At 51.8% G+C, this 16,955-nt stretch overlaps 1 protein-coding gene across 1 annotated transcript in view; it reads left to right on the top strand.

The window, feature by feature from the left end:
- The window catches only part of LOC144274150 (uncharacterized), a 29,089-nt gene extending 12,349 nt beyond the window's left edge, over positions 1-16,740 (top strand). The window contains exon 4 of the mRNA XM_077832794.1: positions 13,716-16,740. Coding sequence (XP_077688920.1) covers positions 13,716-15,111 — 1,396 coding nt within the window. The 3' untranslated portion in view covers positions 15,112-16,740. The remainder of the gene's footprint in view (positions 1-13,715) is intronic.
- Positions 16,741-16,955: the final 215 nt, after the last annotated feature.

The following is a 16,955-nucleotide window of genomic DNA, read 5'->3' as shown; positions in this document are numbered from 1 at the left end:
ACGAGCTGTACGTGTCCTAACTGGAATAATTCATAACAGTTGCTGTGAAATATGAAGGGAAGCTGTCGGGATTCCTTTCCCCGTCCCCGGCTCAGAGCTCTGCTTCCCGTCTCTTCCCGTCTGTGGCTGGCAGGCGTGTGTGAAATGAGAAGACCCTCCCCTTTCCGTGTGCTAGGGGGACAAGGCGCTCTCACCGTCTCCCAGCCCCCGGAGCCTCCTGGCCGCTCTGAGCAGGTGCCTGTGGGATTCTGCTACTCTGGCCCTTCACTCTTTTCTTTCTTTGCCATGATTAGTGGGACTGTGGCAGGGGCAGCAGGTGCTGAGCGGGGGACTCTTGCTGTTTCAGATGCCGGTGACCTTGGAGGAGGTGGCTGTGTATTTCACCCAGGGGCAGGGGGCTCTGCTGGAGCCCGCTCAGCATCGGATGCGTTCTGACCAGTGTTCCCTCCGTTTTTACGTCCAAGTGCGGAATGAATTTGGTTCTACGCACCAGTATGTGACACATCATCTCCATATCGGCGCACAGAACAAAATTCACGGGGTGGGGGTGGGGCCGAGGATTTGGAGTGTGGGAACTGGCTCAGGACTGGGACAGGGATGAGGTGCAGGGGGTGAGGGCTCTGGATTCAGGTGCGGGCTCTGGGGTGGGGCTGGGGATGTGGAGGTTGACGTGTGAGAGGGGGTTCAGGGCTGGGACAGAGGCATGGGGTGCGGAGGGGTGAGTGCCCTGGCTAGGCATGTGGGGGTTGGGACTGGGGATGAGGGGTTTGGGGTTCAGACTGCAGTGGAGAGAGGACTCCCCCAGCCCTCTCTCACCACAGCAGTTTGGGGCCAGGTCAGAGGCAGCTCTCCCCAGCCACGGCGTCCTGGGCCGGACTGAGGGAGGGGTTCCTCTCCCCAGCATCTCCAGTGGATCTGGGCCAAGCCTGGGGAGGGGCTCCTCTCCCTGCCTGCCTCCACAGCCCTCCATAGCCTGCAGTGCAGCTGCGTAGCCTGACGGGAACACAGTTTCTGAACCCCGACCTCCCGTTAGCAGAGTGATTGCTAGTCCCTGAGTTCCACCTTCGGGGCCAGGTTGTCTCATTCCCAGCTAGTCTCGCATTCCTCCAGGCTGTGCTGAAAAGCATTTAGTGTTTGTACATTTTATCCCTTATGGGCCAGAATTAACTAGATGCTAAAAAGGTGGGAGAAGGGACAGTAAAATGTGGTGTTTTCGCTTTTGTGCTATTTCAGGGCAATGGGGTGAGTGCGAGAGATTCCCTCCTTCCCCTCTCACTGTCACGCTCCTCTCTCCACACAGCAGCCTCTGTCCCAGCCATGGAAAGTTTAACCTGCCTCCGTTCTATCCCTCCATCTCCCACGGTGTCACATACCACCCTGTCCCCGGCTCTCCATGCTTAGGAGTCACAGCTTTGATGTCTGTGATCTTAGTCAGACTTTGGAGGGCTGGAGAAGGAAGTGTCACAGACCTGGAGTGGGCAGGAAAATCTCAATGAACTTCAAAGCACAGTTGGACTTTCAGATCTTAGAGCCCCGTTTCTATCTATTGGTAAAATTGCTTCCCAGCTTTTTCTAGGTTTGGTCCAGATCATTTGTAGATGGGAAGGTTGTTTTCTCTTTCGTTCTCTTTCTTTTATGATGATGCTAAAACTTTTGTAAGTAATACAGCTGAATAATGAGGCGAGAAGCAAAGCCGGTTTAGCCACTTCAGAAGAAAATGGGTAAATTTCTTCCCCTGATTTTGAGTCTTAAAGGATTCTCTGAGATTTCCATCAACAGGAAGAAAGGGGTAAACAAAGAAACTTACAATTCATCTGTAGTACAGTGTGTAGGTCACTTATGCCATGGAGTTCCCTGACCCCATGACCCAGCAAAGACTTTTCAAGTATAAAGGACCCGAGTACAAGAAGCGGGAAAGGGGTTCTGGCCCCATCTCTGCTCAGGGCAGCAAGATCTCTTGAAAGACAACAGGAGCATCATTGAGCTGGGGGAGTGGTCTGAGCTCGAAGGCTTTCCAATGAGCTTGGACTGCTGAAAGCTTTTGGGTGAGAGAAATCCTTTTGCTTGTAAGGGTACGTCAACACTGCACTTCCACCGACCTAGGAGGGGATTGTGGGGAACTGAGAGCCCGCTCTGCCAACTCCAGCAGCATCTCTCCCAGCAACGTGGCTGCCCTACCAGCTCTGTGTGAATTGCTCCCCATCTAGGCCCCGTTCCCTGCTGGGCTGCCCCCCCCCCCACTCCCTCTTCCCCATAAAGAGCGAGGGAGGCCAGCTGGAGCTTCTTCCTCCTCCCCCCCCCGGCACCATTCCCCTCCCAGTTTGACACCAGACCATAAATAACTACTCTGAGTGCAGTCTTTAGTTGTGCACCCACTTTACAGTAATTGCATCTCGACCAATGAATTCTTCCCTGCTGGTCAGAATTGAGTCTAACCCACCTGCCCCCTGGTTCCTTCCTCCACCATCGGAAAGCAGAACTTGTCCCTGACGCGTTCCCAGCACTTCTGGCACAGTGGGTGCTGTTAGGGTGGCCAGGTGCCCGGTTTTCAACCATGAAGTCCGGTGGAAAAGGGGACCTGACAGTGTCCGATCACATCTACTGACCAGACAGCCAAAGTCGAGTTACTGCGGGTGGGGAGGCACTGGGTCATCACTCGCATCAGACCCGACTCAGCGGGGCTGCCTCCTACCTGCACTGGGCAGCTGCAGCTCCCAGCCCCGGCTCCACAGACAAGCCCTTCCTGACCTAGGCAGGGAAGGGGGAAAGAGAAGTGGAAGGCGGGTAGACCCTTGGAGGAAGAGGTGGAGTCGGAGCAGGGCCTTGGAGGGAAGAGGTGGGGCAGGGATGGGACCTTGGAGGGAAGAGGCGGGGCAGGGGAGGTTGCAGCACTCCTACTTGAGTGTCCATTTTTAAAATATTCCCAAATTGGCAACCTGAGTCGCTAGCTGAGAGGTTGTGAAAATTTTTAGCAAACATAGAAATTGCATTTTTCACAGCAGCAGATTTACTAGCTACCAACAAAGAAATTATGCTTTTCATGTTTATAGGAGTAAGGGGATTGTTGGCCCCTTACTGAAACTTAATGGGTTGGCCATTAGTTAGGCCGTCTCCTAACACCAAAAGAAAGGGGAAGGGCCAATGAGAAATGAAGATCCTGAGATTGACATGGGGCAGGGGGCGGGCAGTGCTGTAGGTCAGCCTTATTGACAGGGCAGGCAGGCCAATGAGGGAGTCAGCAGCCGGGGTCCTCTCCTTTCTGTCAGCTGGAGCTGGCTGGGCAGAGCAGAGCAGGAGGGGCTAAGGAGAGAGGAGGGCTGGGCTGGGCTGGAGGCAGAGGGAAACTGGAGCAGTCGGGAGCAGTGAGCGAAGGGGACCCTGGGCAAAGGGCCCAGGGCAAGGAGAGGCCCTCAGCCAAGAAGCCTTGCAGGCCAGACTGTGGGGGGGATCATAACCCTGACAGGAAGAGGCTGACGCTAGGAAGAAGGATCCTACCACCTAGAGCCTGAGGGCGTGTGGCCAACACCAGAGTTAGTGTCCAACCCTGGGCATGCCTGCAGCACAGCCAGGGCCTGGGACGTGGGAGGGACAGACTGTGAAGTTCCCTGGCATTCCAGAGAGGGTTGTTTGGGGTTCCCCCCCCACAGAGCGGGGTGACATGTTTTCCTTTCATCTTTCCCACTTTTCTCTTTATTTTTATATTACTTGCTGTTTAATAAATTGTATTTGTTCTTAACTCTGTGCAATGATGAAGGAAGCATCCAGAGTGGAGAGAACACCCCAGAATGGGGACAGCTGTCCTGAGTGATCAAAAGATTGGGGGTCGAGCACCTCAGGAGCCTTGTGCCTAGCCTTGGGGTTACGGGGGTCCATAGTGGAAGCAGGCGGGGGGGAGGGGTCCTCGATGTCATGCAGGCCTCTGGGTAAAGGACTCAGATCCTTTTGCTCGCCAGTTCCTCTGGGGCTCGGTAGAAGCTAGAAAAGTTCCCCACACTAGGAGTGTCCTCCCTCTTACCTCTGTGCATATTTATTGGTTTCTACTAAAGTTAATTAGGATTTTAGGGGCAAGTGTCAGAGCGGGCACGAGCGAGAGTTGCTGGCCACCGTCTGAGGCCACCAAATTTGGTGGTGAGAACCCCTGGGCAAGATGCTCATGATGGTCCCTTGTGACCTCGGAGCCTGTGAGTGTAACAGGAGCCGGGCACAGGGCTGCTGATCCTTTGGTGAGTTGATCGCTAGGACCCAGGAGCGGCTGGGGGGCGGCTCTGGGGGGAGCGATCGCGGGGCTCAGCCCTGCCCAGGAAGTGACTCGCAGCCGCTGCGGGGACTCTGGCTCCCGGCGAGATCCCCGAGCCCCGGCGGCTGGTGCTGGGAGCCCGGAGCCCGGGCTGCAGCCGGGAGAGGGGAACCTCCAGCCGGGCCCTGCCCGCTGCTCCCCGGGAGCCTCTCCCAGGGCAGAGCCCCCAGCCCGGCCAGGGCCCCTTCCCGGCCCGGCCCCTGCCCCGGGGGGCCCCGCTCGGAGGGAAGGTAAGAGAGACCCGCCCATCCCCCCCTGCAGCGGCCCCCCCCCGTCACATTTGGGCTGCAGGGGGAGGAGGATAAAGAGGGGCCGGAGGCGGGTGCAGGGGATCCCGGGGGCAGGCTGGGATGCGGGCAGGGGTGCACTGGACGGAAGATGGGGCAATGGAGGAGGATCGGGGACTGTGGGGCTGAGGGGAGCGAGGTCGGGAATGGGGGAAGACGTGAGTGGGGGGCACAGCGAGGGAAAGGGGGGATGTGGGGAGGCGGGCGGAGAGAAGCTCTTCTCAGCTTTGGGAGCGATCAAGGGACTAACCCCTCAGGGTGCAGAAGCTACAAGGAAACCACCCCTCTCCCCCCCCCGACACACTCGGCTCTGAGTGTGTTATTGACAGACACCCCTGTGGTGGTGGGGTTTGTGTGCCCTGAGTGTTGGGGGCTGCCCAGGGCCCTGGTCTGATTTCCTTGTAGAGTTTAGATCTCAGCCACACCAGAGTCAGACCGGAGTCACTGCTGGCTCAGGCAGGGGGATGCACGGATGGGCCAATGGGATCAGCCTCTTCCTGCCTGACCCTGGGGGCTGCCGGGGGAGTCCAGGGCAGCTCAATCTTCAGGTGATGCCACCAGAGGGCTCCAGCTATTGGTAAGGGAGAGGGGTTTACACTGCAATGGGGGGAAATCTCCCAAAGTGGCCCTTTTGGTTCTTCCCTTTTTTTAGCATTTGGCTCAGAGATGCTGTTACTGGGAGGGTCTTGTTGCCTGCACCCAGTGCCAGAGGCAAGCAACAGCGGTAGGGGAGGGGTTCGCTACCTGGTGTGCTTCACCCAATCATCACAACGGGGTGGAGAAAAGCAGAAAAGTTTATTTGAAGCGTTAAAAAGGTACAGGGAGAATAGAATCTCAAATCCTGTACACAGAGCAGGAAGTTACAGAGGCTTTTATACATCCTTTCTTCAGCATACTTATCCAATAGCAAGCTGCCCTAAGTATCCATATAGCCAGCCAATCCAGTTCCCAGCTAGTTTCCTTGTTTTTTGTATCATTTGTTAAACTATACATAAAGCTGCTTTATTCAGCATTGTTCATCCATATCTGCCCCGTTTGGCCTTGTTTAGTTTCAGGCAGTCTGACTCTGCAACATATTGTTGCAGGTCCTCAGCATATCTGCTGCGAGTGCCTCCTGGCCGGGGTGGGGGGGCAAGGACACTTGGGCCCTGACACATGAGACTGCACAGCATAACACTGGTAATACAAGCAATACAGGAAAAAGAAGTTTCAATAACAGACTAAATAAACCACCAAGCCAAAACGACAAACCCCAGCCTGAAAACAAGGTTTGCAACCAATCGCTCTCGGGGGCAGTATAGGCAACCTATGCTCCGGCTCGGGCATGGGCCTCAGCCTGTACCACCTTTTCATAGATCTCATAACTGCTATCATTTATATATACACACCATCGGGGCGCGACGAGGGCACAGAGCCCTCCTTGGGATGCCAAGATAGTCCAAAGCCAGCCTGTTTAGGAGGGAAAACGTCCTGAGCTGCTGTACCTCTTTATTTAATGTTTTTACTGCTGACCCTAAATCACTAACCGAGTCCTTTAACTCTAAGTCAACTTTCTCAAGTACCATTTGCAGCCTCACAGTATAGCGGCCTGTGCATGCCATGGCTGGCCCGGTAAACAGTGGCGCTATTCCCAGTACAGAGCACCCTACGAGCTTCTCGGTTGTGAGGGAATTTTTTTATATTGCCCTCCAATGCCATAGTCAGTCGCCGCAGGGTCTTTTTCGTGACTCAACAGAGGTGTCTCGGGCATTTCCAATCTTTCCTTTAGGCAGTGTGGCAGTTATGGAAAGATGAGGAACTCCACGAGCTATATAACAGCTACCTGTCCAATTGGCCAGCAGCACCTTGTAAGCCTTTCAGCCACATACAAAATAGTGACCCTGTAGGGCCCAGTAAGGACTGTTTCTTAAGGGGATTCCTGGGATATTTAAGGCTGCTTTGGCTGTTTTTCCAAACAGTTCATATGCCCCTAAGGGGGCATCCCATCCTCCTGATTGGGTACAAGTGAGGGCGTTTCTAATTGTGCCGTTCAAATTACACTCGCCATAGGAACCACTACAAACCCACCATTGGCTTACTACTTTGGAGATATTAACTGGACGGGAAGTTATATTTTCAAACCCTTTTTTTGTGCTAAGATTATGTGTAAGAGTTTCCCTAAAAGGGGAGGAACCATTACACCCACACTGCTGGCCTCTCCTTTTGGTCTTTATCCAATACGCATCAGCCCGCTGTGTAACAACACAGGAGCTTTTTCCCACAGGACGCCCATAGTGATCAGATTGGTTTCGGGTAAAACATAACACTCCCTCAGTGAGTACTGCAACTGAATACTCCTGGTCCTGATAGGTGGCTTGCTGTAAAGAGGTCTTATTCCAGAACGGCGAGTCCGTTCTTTCCTGCTCTTTGGTGGCAGCTAATTCTGCTAGGGTCAAGGGCAGCATGTCAAGGGGCATTCCCGTTTTGGGGGACAGTGGAGTTGGAGCACATACCCAGCAATCAGTCTGGTTTGTTAAAGTAGCAATATGGCGCGCGAGCAAAACAAAGGAGTTATGCTCCCGATATGCACAGTTTGAAAATACCAGTACAGAAAATAACAATGTTACCCAATTAATTATCACCAGAGTCTTTTCAACCCAGGGTCTTTAGTACCTGGGTGGGCCCATTTTAGCATTAAGGTGCCCGCTATTTGTGTCTTTTAAACAGTAGCTTTAGCCCGAGCTTGTTACTAGATGAGGAGTCAGCAGGTTGGACGGTCCACTGTTCTGCTGACGAGGGGGCGGGTACTGCCTTCAGACGAGAGTGAGGGCTCCAGTTCTTGTGTCCCTCGATCTTTGCTGCTGTATGGGAGACCAGCAGGACGGTCCTTTCCACTTTTCCTGGAGAGTCTCGTCTTTCCAGGTACGAACAAGCATGGAGTCACCGGGCTGTAAGGAGTGGACGGGAGAGTCCAAGGGGAGAGGCTTGGAATCCTTGGTATACCTGTGAAGAGACAAGAGAACAGCAGACAGGGAACACATATACTGAGACAAAAGACCATTACCCATCTCCCATTCCCCTGACAGAACCGGGGTGCCATTCATAGGCCATGCCCTTCCAAACATAATTCAAAGGGACTAAGCCCTAATCTACCCTTTGGGAGAACGTGGATACGGAGTAGGATGAGGGGCAAAGCATCAGGCCATCGCAGTGAGGCTTCTTGGCACACTTTTGAGAGATGCCGTTTAAGGGTCTGATTGGTACGGTCCACGACACCACTGGCTTGCGGTCTCCAGGGCGTATGGAGTTTCCAGGGGATCTGTAAGGCATTTGAGATGCTTTGGATGATTTTTGACGTGAACTGTGTCCAGTGGTCAGATTCCATCCACAGGGGGAGTCCAAAGCGAGGAATGATCCATTAACAAACTTGAGGGCCACTGTTCTGGCAGTGCAATTAAAGCATGGGAAGGCTTCTGGCCATCCGCTGAACCGATCCACTATGACAAGGAGATATTTGAACCCCTGGGTCCGGGGAAACTCAGTAAAGTCTATTTGCCACACTTGTCCGGGGCCCGGAGTGGGTTCTAGGGCAGCTGGTGGCACAGGATGTCCCGGTCGGGGGTTATTCTTTTGGCAGACTAAGCAGTCCGCTTGTACCTGGGCAGCCAGGGGTCGGAGTCCGGAAGTGATAAAGTATTTTCCCATTAGTTGGATAAGTGCTTCCCTGCCAGCATGAGTGGTTTGATGTAGTTTCTGTAGCACCAGCCGGATCAGGCCCTTTGGTAAGAGGACCTTCCCTTCTGGGGAATGGAGCCATCCCTCCTTTTCCCGGAGACCGAGTTTGTCAGTTAGCTGTCTCTCCTCCCCAGAGTACTGAGGGGTTGGAAGCTCCCCTACTGATGGGATAAGGGCATGCATATGGGCGTTCTCAGTCTGAAGGGATGGCAGGGTGGCAGCATGCTTAGCCTCTCTATCCGCCCGGGCGTTACCTCTGGCCACATTTTGATCTTCTCTTTGATGAGCTTTACAGTGTACCACCGCCACTTCCAAGGGAGTTGTACGGCTTCTAGGAGCCGGAGGATTTGGGGCCCGTACTTGACTGGGGAGCCTTGGGCTGTCAGCATTCCCCTTTGCTTCCATAGGCCAGCATGAGCGTGGAGCACACCAAAAGCATACTTTGAATCAGTAAAAATGTTGACCCGATTTCCTTTTGACAGTTCAAGTGCACGGGTCAGGGCTATTAGTTCGACAAGCTGGGCAGAGGTCCCAGCAGGCAAACCTTCAGCTTCTACAGTGTCGTGGAGGGTCACAACAGCATAACCCGCCCTCCTTTGCCCATCTATTACAGTACTGCTACCATCAGTGTACCACTCATAATCTGCATTTTGGAGGGGTACATCCTTTAAATCCGGACGGCTGGAGTAGTGGGCATCTATGATCTCTAAACAGTCATGTTTCTGTTCCTCTGTTTCTGGCAAGAGGGTGGCTGGGTTAAGGGAGGGGCAAGGCCGTAAGATGACTTCAGAGTTTTCTAACAACTTAGCCTGATACCGAGCAATCCAAGCCTGGGTGAGCCAAAGCCCTCCCTTTGCATCCAATAAGGCTGGGACCATATGGGCAGTATAGATTTGCATAACCCCTCCCAATGTTAGCGTCTCAGCTTCCTCAAGCACTAGGGCAGTAGCTGCGACCGCCCAGAAACATGCCGGCCAACCCTTTGCAACCTGATCCAGTTGCTTAGAGAAATAAGCCACGGGACGTCTCCGTGCTCCTAACAGCTCTGTGAGCAATTCTAGGGCCACCCCCTTTCGTTTATGTACATACAACTGAAACGGCTTAGAGAGATCCGGCAGGCCCAGAGGCGTTAACTTTTTGTTCAGGATTTCAAATGCCCTGTCAGCCTCTGGGGTCCAATAGAAGGGGTCATGATCTGCTCCTTTTACACAGTCGTACAGGGGTTTAGCCCATAGTCCAAACTCTGGGATCCATATCCTGCAAAAGCCTGCCATACCCAGAAATGCCCTGAGCCGTTTATGAGTGCTTGGGGTAGGGACTTGACAGATAACTTCCTTTCTTTCGCTTGAAAGCTGACACTCCCCTTGCCTTAGATGTAACCTGATCCCTCTCCACCTCAGACAACAGGGTTCTCAGGAGGATATTACAGTCGTCCCAATCCGGCTTGTGACGACTGAGGCACCCCTCAAAGACTGAAATAAACCGGCTTGGGTTCATGGAGAATTCCCCAGCCTGTGTTTTAGAAGCTGCTAGGTCTATTGGATTGAATGGCACATGGGTGTAAACTTGCATGGTGGTAGCCTGACATCCATCTGCCCCTGGGCAAGTCACAACAGTCTCGGTAAGCAAAGGGTAGAGTCCCACCGAGGGGGCAATCTCTGTAACCTGAGGCATCCTACCCTTATAAGGTGGGGGTGTGGGGGCCGAAGGGGACACCTCCTCTGCCATTACAGTGGGGGTGGGGGTCTGGGGACTAACATTAGCTACTAACGAACCAGTCAGAGTCAAATTAGAGTGCTGTAAAATATCTGGTCGAGTACATAAAGCCAGAAACAAATGCACATACATATGTTCATTCCACTTTCTTGTTCTCTGACAGAACAGGAGTAACTGGAGGATCGTGTTGTAATTAATTGACCCTCCTGGTGGCCACCACTCCTGGTCCTCTAGTTGATATTGAGGCCAGCCAACTGTACAGAATCGTTTTAATTGGCTCTTAGTCATCGGATCCGCACTAAATACCTTCCAGTTTGCTAGAATGTATTCTAGGGGCGTACACTGTGCCCTAACCCCCGAGCTCTGTCCCTGTCCGATACCTACAGGGTAACTCTGGGCGTCCCCAGGTTTCAACAGAGCATACAATCCGGATTTCAAAGGTTCCTACCTTATCCAAGGGACCGGTTCCTCACTGTCGCCCACAGCTGCTTCTCCACTATATGAGTGCGTTGTGCCCTCCAGGCTCGATCAAATCGCGTCTCCTCCGAGGCCCCCGATGAACTCACGGGTGAGCGCTGGGCGTCGGTTCTCGCTGCAATCCTCGACCTCCAGGAGGGGTCCGGGCAAGGCTAAATAGCAGCCTCGTCGCCCACCCAGGGACGCCAAAAGCTGTTCCTGGCACCCAGTGCCAGAGGCGAGCAACAGCAGTGGAGAGGGGGTTCGCTACCCGGTGTGCTTCACCCAATAATCACAACGGGGTGGAGAAGCAGAAAAGTTTATTTGAAGCTTCAAAAAGGTACAGGGAGATGAGAATCTCAAATCCTGTACACAGAGCAGGAAGTTACACAGGCTTTTATACATCCTTTCTTCAGCATACTTATCCAATAGCAAGCTGCCCTAAGTATCCATATAGCCAGCCAATCCAGTTCCCAGCTAGTTTCCTTGTTTTTTGTATCATTTGTTAAACTATACATAAAGCTGCTTTATTCAGCATTGTTCATCCATATCTGCCCCGTTTGGTCTTGTTTAGTTTCAGGCAGTCTGACTCTGCAACATATTGTTGCAGATCCTCAGCATAACTGCTGTGAGTGCCTCCTGGTCGGGGAGGGCGGGGGCAAGGACACTTGGGCCTAGTGCGAGGGGGCTTCATTGACACTCGTGGTCTTCCATCCACTCGAGTTACCTAGTGGCCATGCCCCAGTGTCCCCAACAGTCTGAAGAGTCTGGGGGGAATTGGGGTGTGACATGGACATGGACATGGACAGAAGCCCCTTCTGTAACCTCCCTCTCGCCCCGACAGGCTGAGAAATCAGGTCCACGTTTCACCAAAGATCGGCCAGTGTTCCAGGGGACAGAGAAGGGAAATGGCTGTGATGGAGCCAGCTCAGGTAGGGCATTTTCAGGGACCTGCTGGGTGTGGGAGGGAGGAGTCAGGGTTTCATAAACCTACTGATTTACTAAGTAGGCCCATTGTGGCAGGGTAAGGGGGAGGGGACATTCCCCCATTTCTCAGGCAGGATATAACCACCTCGGCAGGGCTGGGAACATTTTCCAGGCTCCCAGTGCTGGAGCCTGACCCCACTTGCCCGGGGCTGCTGTGAAATACGAAGGGAAGCTGTCAGGATTCCTGTTCCTGTCCCCGGCTCAGAGCTCTGCTTCCTGTCCCAGTCTGCGGCTGGCAGGCGTGTGGGAAATGAGAAGATCCTGGCGTGCTCCGTGTGCTGGGGCGGACAGGGAGCTCTCACCTTCTCCACCCCTTGAAGCCTCCTGGCTGCTCTGAGCAGGGTGGGGGTGGGATTCTGCTACTCTGGCCCTCCCACTGCTTCACATATATTTTTTCCTTTCCCATGAGTAGTTGGATTGTGTCTGGGGCAGCAGGTGCTGAGAGGGGGACTCTTGGTGTTTCAGATGCCGGTGACCTTCGAGGAGGTGGCTATTTATTTCACCCAGGGGCAGGGGGCTCTGCTGGACCCCGCTCAGAGAGCCCTCTACAGGGACGTCATGCAGGAGAACTACGAGACGGTGACCTCGCTGGGTAAGGGATTCCTGTCCCCTCAGTTATTAGAAGCTGTGGGGTCTGCGTGTCTTAATGTGGTCAGGTTCTTCCCTGGTCCGTTGGAGCAGAGGCGAATGGGTTCCATAATGCACAGCTGCCATGTGAGAAAGACATGCATTTCGGTGCCCTCTCCACTGGGACATGGGAGTCAAAACCCAATGGACAACTTAAACCATCCACAACCCTCCAGCTTTCAAGGAGGCATGAATCCGCATTGTCTTGTCTGTGTTGTTTCTTGGCTGCACATAAAATCTCTGTTCATCTCCCTCCTTGGGAATAGCTCCAGGCATGGGGAGAGCTCTGGGCTCTGCAGGTTTAGAAAGAGGCAGGGTCTTAAGTGCAGACCTGTGTGTGAGTCAGCAAGACCCCCAGAGCGCACAGATCCTGGGAACGCCTAGTGAGGGTGTAGTAATAATTCAACTCACCTCGCCAGACAACATCCTCTGCACAAGGGGGCTCAGTGACCCTGTTCCCATCCTCTTGGATTCCACGTTCCTCCAGCAGAGCACAGGGACAGGTTCCACTCACGGAATGTCCTTTGCGACAGATCCTCCACCAATGCTCCATGCACCCTGATCCGGACTCATTTCACCTTCTGCACAGGATTTCCCATTCCCAAACCTGAGCTTATCACCCGGCTGGAACGAGGGGAAGAGCTGTGGGTGTCCGATCTCCAGGATTTCAAGGACAGAAGGCTTCTGAGATGCACCAGCACAGGTGAGGACTGACAGAGAAACCATATAGGGAATGAAGGAAAAAGTTGAGAATCCCAAAATATGATGTGAGTAATGCCCTCAGTTCTTCTTCATCTCACCGAGAGCAGGGCTATGGTCAGCAGATATTGCTCACGTCATTCCACCCTTTCCGTCTCTCCTTCCTTGTAAGTGTTTGGGCGGGATGTGGAGGCAGAATGCAATTGCTCAGTCTTTGTGTTGGCTTTTCCCTCAGTGCTATTCCTCTTTCTCCCCAGCACAATGACTCTTCTCTGGATTGTGTCTTTCCCAGCAGGTGCTGAGCGAGGGAGTGAGAAGAAGGAGGGGAATCATCATGAGGCAGTTCCTGGGGAAGTGGAACCACAGGGGACCCTTTTGGGAAGAGCTGAAGGGAATTTTTCCCCTTGCTGGAATCAGGGAGAAGCCTGGGGAAATTGGCACAGGTCAGAGAGGCTTCTGATGAACCAACTCAGGAAGAAAGTGGATGAATCTCTTAACGGTGGGGGAGGAGACGAGAATCCCAGAGAGCAGCAGACAAATCCCAAGGAAGAGACACCCTGGCACTGCCTTGAGTGTGGGAAAGGATTCATTGTGAGATCACAACTTGTTACACATCAGAAAGTCCATACGGGAGAGAAACCATTTCAATGCTTGGACAGTGGGGAAAGCTTCAATAAGCGCAAAGATCTTAATAACCATGGGAGAAGCCACACTGTAGACAAGCCCATTCAATGCGTTGAATGTGGGAAATGTTTCAGTTCAAAGTCAGCACTAAATTCACATGAGAAAAGCCACACAGGAGAGAGACCCCACAAGTGCTTGGACTGTGGGAAAAGTTTCATACGAAGGTCAACCCTTGTTCAACATCAGGCAGTCCACACAGGAAAGAGACCCCATAAGTGCTTGGAGTGTGGGAAAAGTTTCACATGGAGAGCAGGCCTTTTTTATCATCAGAGAATCCACACAGGAGAGAGACCCCATAAATGCTTGGACTGTGGGAAAAGTTTCATATGGAGGTCAGACCTTGTTATTCATGAGGCAATCCACACAGGAGAGAGACCCCATAAATGCTTGGATTGTGGGAAAAGTTTCATACACAGGTCACACCTTCTTAAACATCAGGCAATCCACACAGGAGAGAGACCCCATAAATGCTTGGATTGTGGAAAAAGTTTCATACATAGGTCAGACCTTGTTAGACATCTGTCAATCCACACAGGAGCAAGACCCCACAAGTGCTTCCAGTGTGGGAAAAGTTTCAAGCGGAAATCAGACCTTGTTAGTCATCAGGCAATCCACACAGGAGAGAGACCCCACAAGTGCTTGGACTGTGGGAAAAGTTTCATGCAGAGGTCATACCTTCTTAAACATAAAACAATTCACAAAGGAGAAAGATCCCATAAGTGCTTGGACTGTGGGAAAAGTTTCACAATGAGGTCAAACCTTGTTAATCATCAGAGAATCCACAGCGGAGAAAGACCCCACAAGTGCTTGGACTGTGGGAAAAGTTTCACTTCGAGATCAGCCCTTAGTTATCACCAGAAAAGCCACACAGGAGAGAGACCCCACAAGTGCTTGGACTGTGGGAAAAGTTTCACTTCGAGATCAGCCCTTGGTTATCATCAGAAAAGCCACACAGGAGAGAGATCCCACAAGTGCTTGTACTATGGGAAAAGTTTCAAGCAGAGGTCACACCTTGTTAAACATCGGGAAGTCCACACAGGAGAGAACACCCACAAGTGCTTGGACTGTGGGAAAAGTTTCACAGAGGGGTCAACCCTTGCTAAACATCAGGCAGTCCACACAGGAGAGAGACCCCACAAGTGCTTGGACTGTGGGAAAAGTTTCACATGGAAATCAGCTCTTGGTTATCATCAGAAAATCCATACAGGAGAGAGACCCCACAAGTGCTTGGACTGTGGGAAAAGCTTCACAGAGAGGTCAACCCTTGTTAAACATCAGGCAATCCACACAGGAGAAAAACCCCACAAGTGCTTGGACTGTGGGAAAAGTTTCAAGCGGAAGTCACACGTTGTTAATCATCAGGCAATCCACACAGGAGAAAGACCCCATAAGTGCTTGGACTGTGGGAAAAGTTTCACATGGCGGTCACAGCTTGTTAATCATCAGGCAATCCACACAGGAGAAAGACCCCACAAGTGCTTGGACTGTGGGAAAAGTTTCACTTGGAAATCAGCCCTTGGTTATCATCAGAAAATCCATACAGGAGAGAGACCCCACAAGTGCTTGGACTGTGGGAAAAGTTTCATACGGACGTCAGACCTCGTTAAACATGGAAGAATCCACACAAGATGTAAACTTCTGTGACTCATGGCAAGAAAGGGTTAAGCAACTTGTATGTAATTGACTGAGATTCAACTTTTAGAGAGAGATTTTAAAAGTGTTTCCATCTTCATCAATCTAGAGTTTGAAATGTAAACATGTTAATGTAATGTAAATGTAAACATGTTGGAAGAGGGGTAACTTTCGTGGTCTATGTTTAGCTATATATTTTTAGAGGTTTACAATTTATGCAAAGGGTTCCTGTATTCTGTTAATTCAGAGATTATACCCATCGCCCATGTCACATGGCCAATTCCAGCTCCCTCTCCTTGAAATCACTGAGGTTAGGGGCTGAAGGATGGAGGGAAGGTTTATAGCTGAAATCACCTAAATGTGTTTTGCAAGGTTAATATCAGTGTGGTCTGTTCCTCTCTTCTGCTCGGACATTTTCTCTGGGGATCCCGCAGACAGAAAGGAGCAGGTGTTACTATCTTGGGTTCCGATCCCAATGGTGACTGTCTACACTAGTAATTCTCAAACTGTGGGGCATGTCCTCCCAATGGAGGCACAGGAATATGTCAAGGGAGGCGTGACCTCCGGCTGGGACTCTTGAAGAAGAAACTGGCCGATCTGGGAGGTGGGGATGAATGCTCAGGCTCTCAAAAGCCAGGTGGAGCAGCAGGGCGGAAGTCAGGGTGGCAATGGGGTGATAAGTCTGCTGTGAACAGTGATATTGAGGAATATCACTTTTCACTCGGTCACCCTTACTTCTGTGCTGCTGCTGGAGGCCTTCAGAGCTGGGCGCATCGCCAGCAACGACTCTGCCTTTAGAGCTGGGTGGCCATATATGTGTTTGTGAGGGCGAGGGCGGAAATGACCACACACACAAAGAAGGGGGGGCCAATGAACCACTTTTGAGAACCACTGGTCTACACTCTTATGGTCACCACGATTACAGAAGGATAAATCTTCTCCAAAGTATGTCTTGTGAAGTTTCATAGGAAAAGTCATCGCCTGCTGAATATTATTGTCCTGTTAAAATGTGTCTATCAGCGCTGTCCATGGAGCTCTGAGAGTTTTCTGTATGTTTGTTACATGCTGGAAAGCTGGAAAATGCCCACAAACTAGCTCTTTAGAGACAATGGTACCTGCAGACTAGCTAGGTGCTAAGTGGCCCTTAATTGCGTAGCTGGCCATTTACCAGCTGTGGAGCTGTGAACAAGAGAGTTACAATTCCCCAGAAGGATGGCTGGACGCTCACTTTGGCACAGACTGATTGTTGCCTGCCCCCTGGCTGGAGCTTGAACCTCAAAGAAGAGAATGGTATAAAAGCAGAAGGGAGAATTGCCTCCATTTTCACCTCTCCTCTCCCATCTTTACAGATGTCAAGGATATGCCTTGAAAGGCCACAGGGGCCTTGGACTGGGGAGGACGCACCGAGGCGGGAAGGAAATCCCTCCTGGGTACGAAGAACTGTGAACCGCTTGGAATAGCGGGCGGGTGCGAAAACCTGCTTGCTTCGCATTTTCCTTAGATTGGTAAAATTTACGATTTAAAATGCATGTTTTAATTGTATAGATTTAACTAGTTCTGACCTTTCACATCTTTCTCCCTTGTGATCCCTGAAAATGTTCTTGTTCCCGTTAATAAACTGATTTTAGTGTTTTGTCTGGACCTGTGTGTTTTCATCGAAGTGTTTGGGGGATTTGACTTGAGACAACAAGGCTGTGGCCTAATCCGACCACTTTGTGGCGGGGGGATGACCCACTAATTATTGAGATTTTCCAGCAGAGTGAACAGACTGAGCAGTCCAAGATGCAGATTACCAGGGTGCAAGGCTGATGAGTAGAAAAGTGGCTGATGTTGCTGAGTCCTTTAGTAACTTCATG

Source organism: Eretmochelys imbricata, chromosome 14 (genome assembly GCF_965152235.1).
Source record: "Eretmochelys imbricata isolate rEreImb1 chromosome 14, rEreImb1.hap1, whole genome shotgun sequence".
NCBI lineage: Eukaryota > Metazoa > Chordata > Testudines > Cheloniidae > Eretmochelys > Eretmochelys imbricata.
The sequence above is the reverse complement of the archived record's forward strand: the minus strand, read 5'-3'. Positions and strand labels throughout refer to the sequence as shown.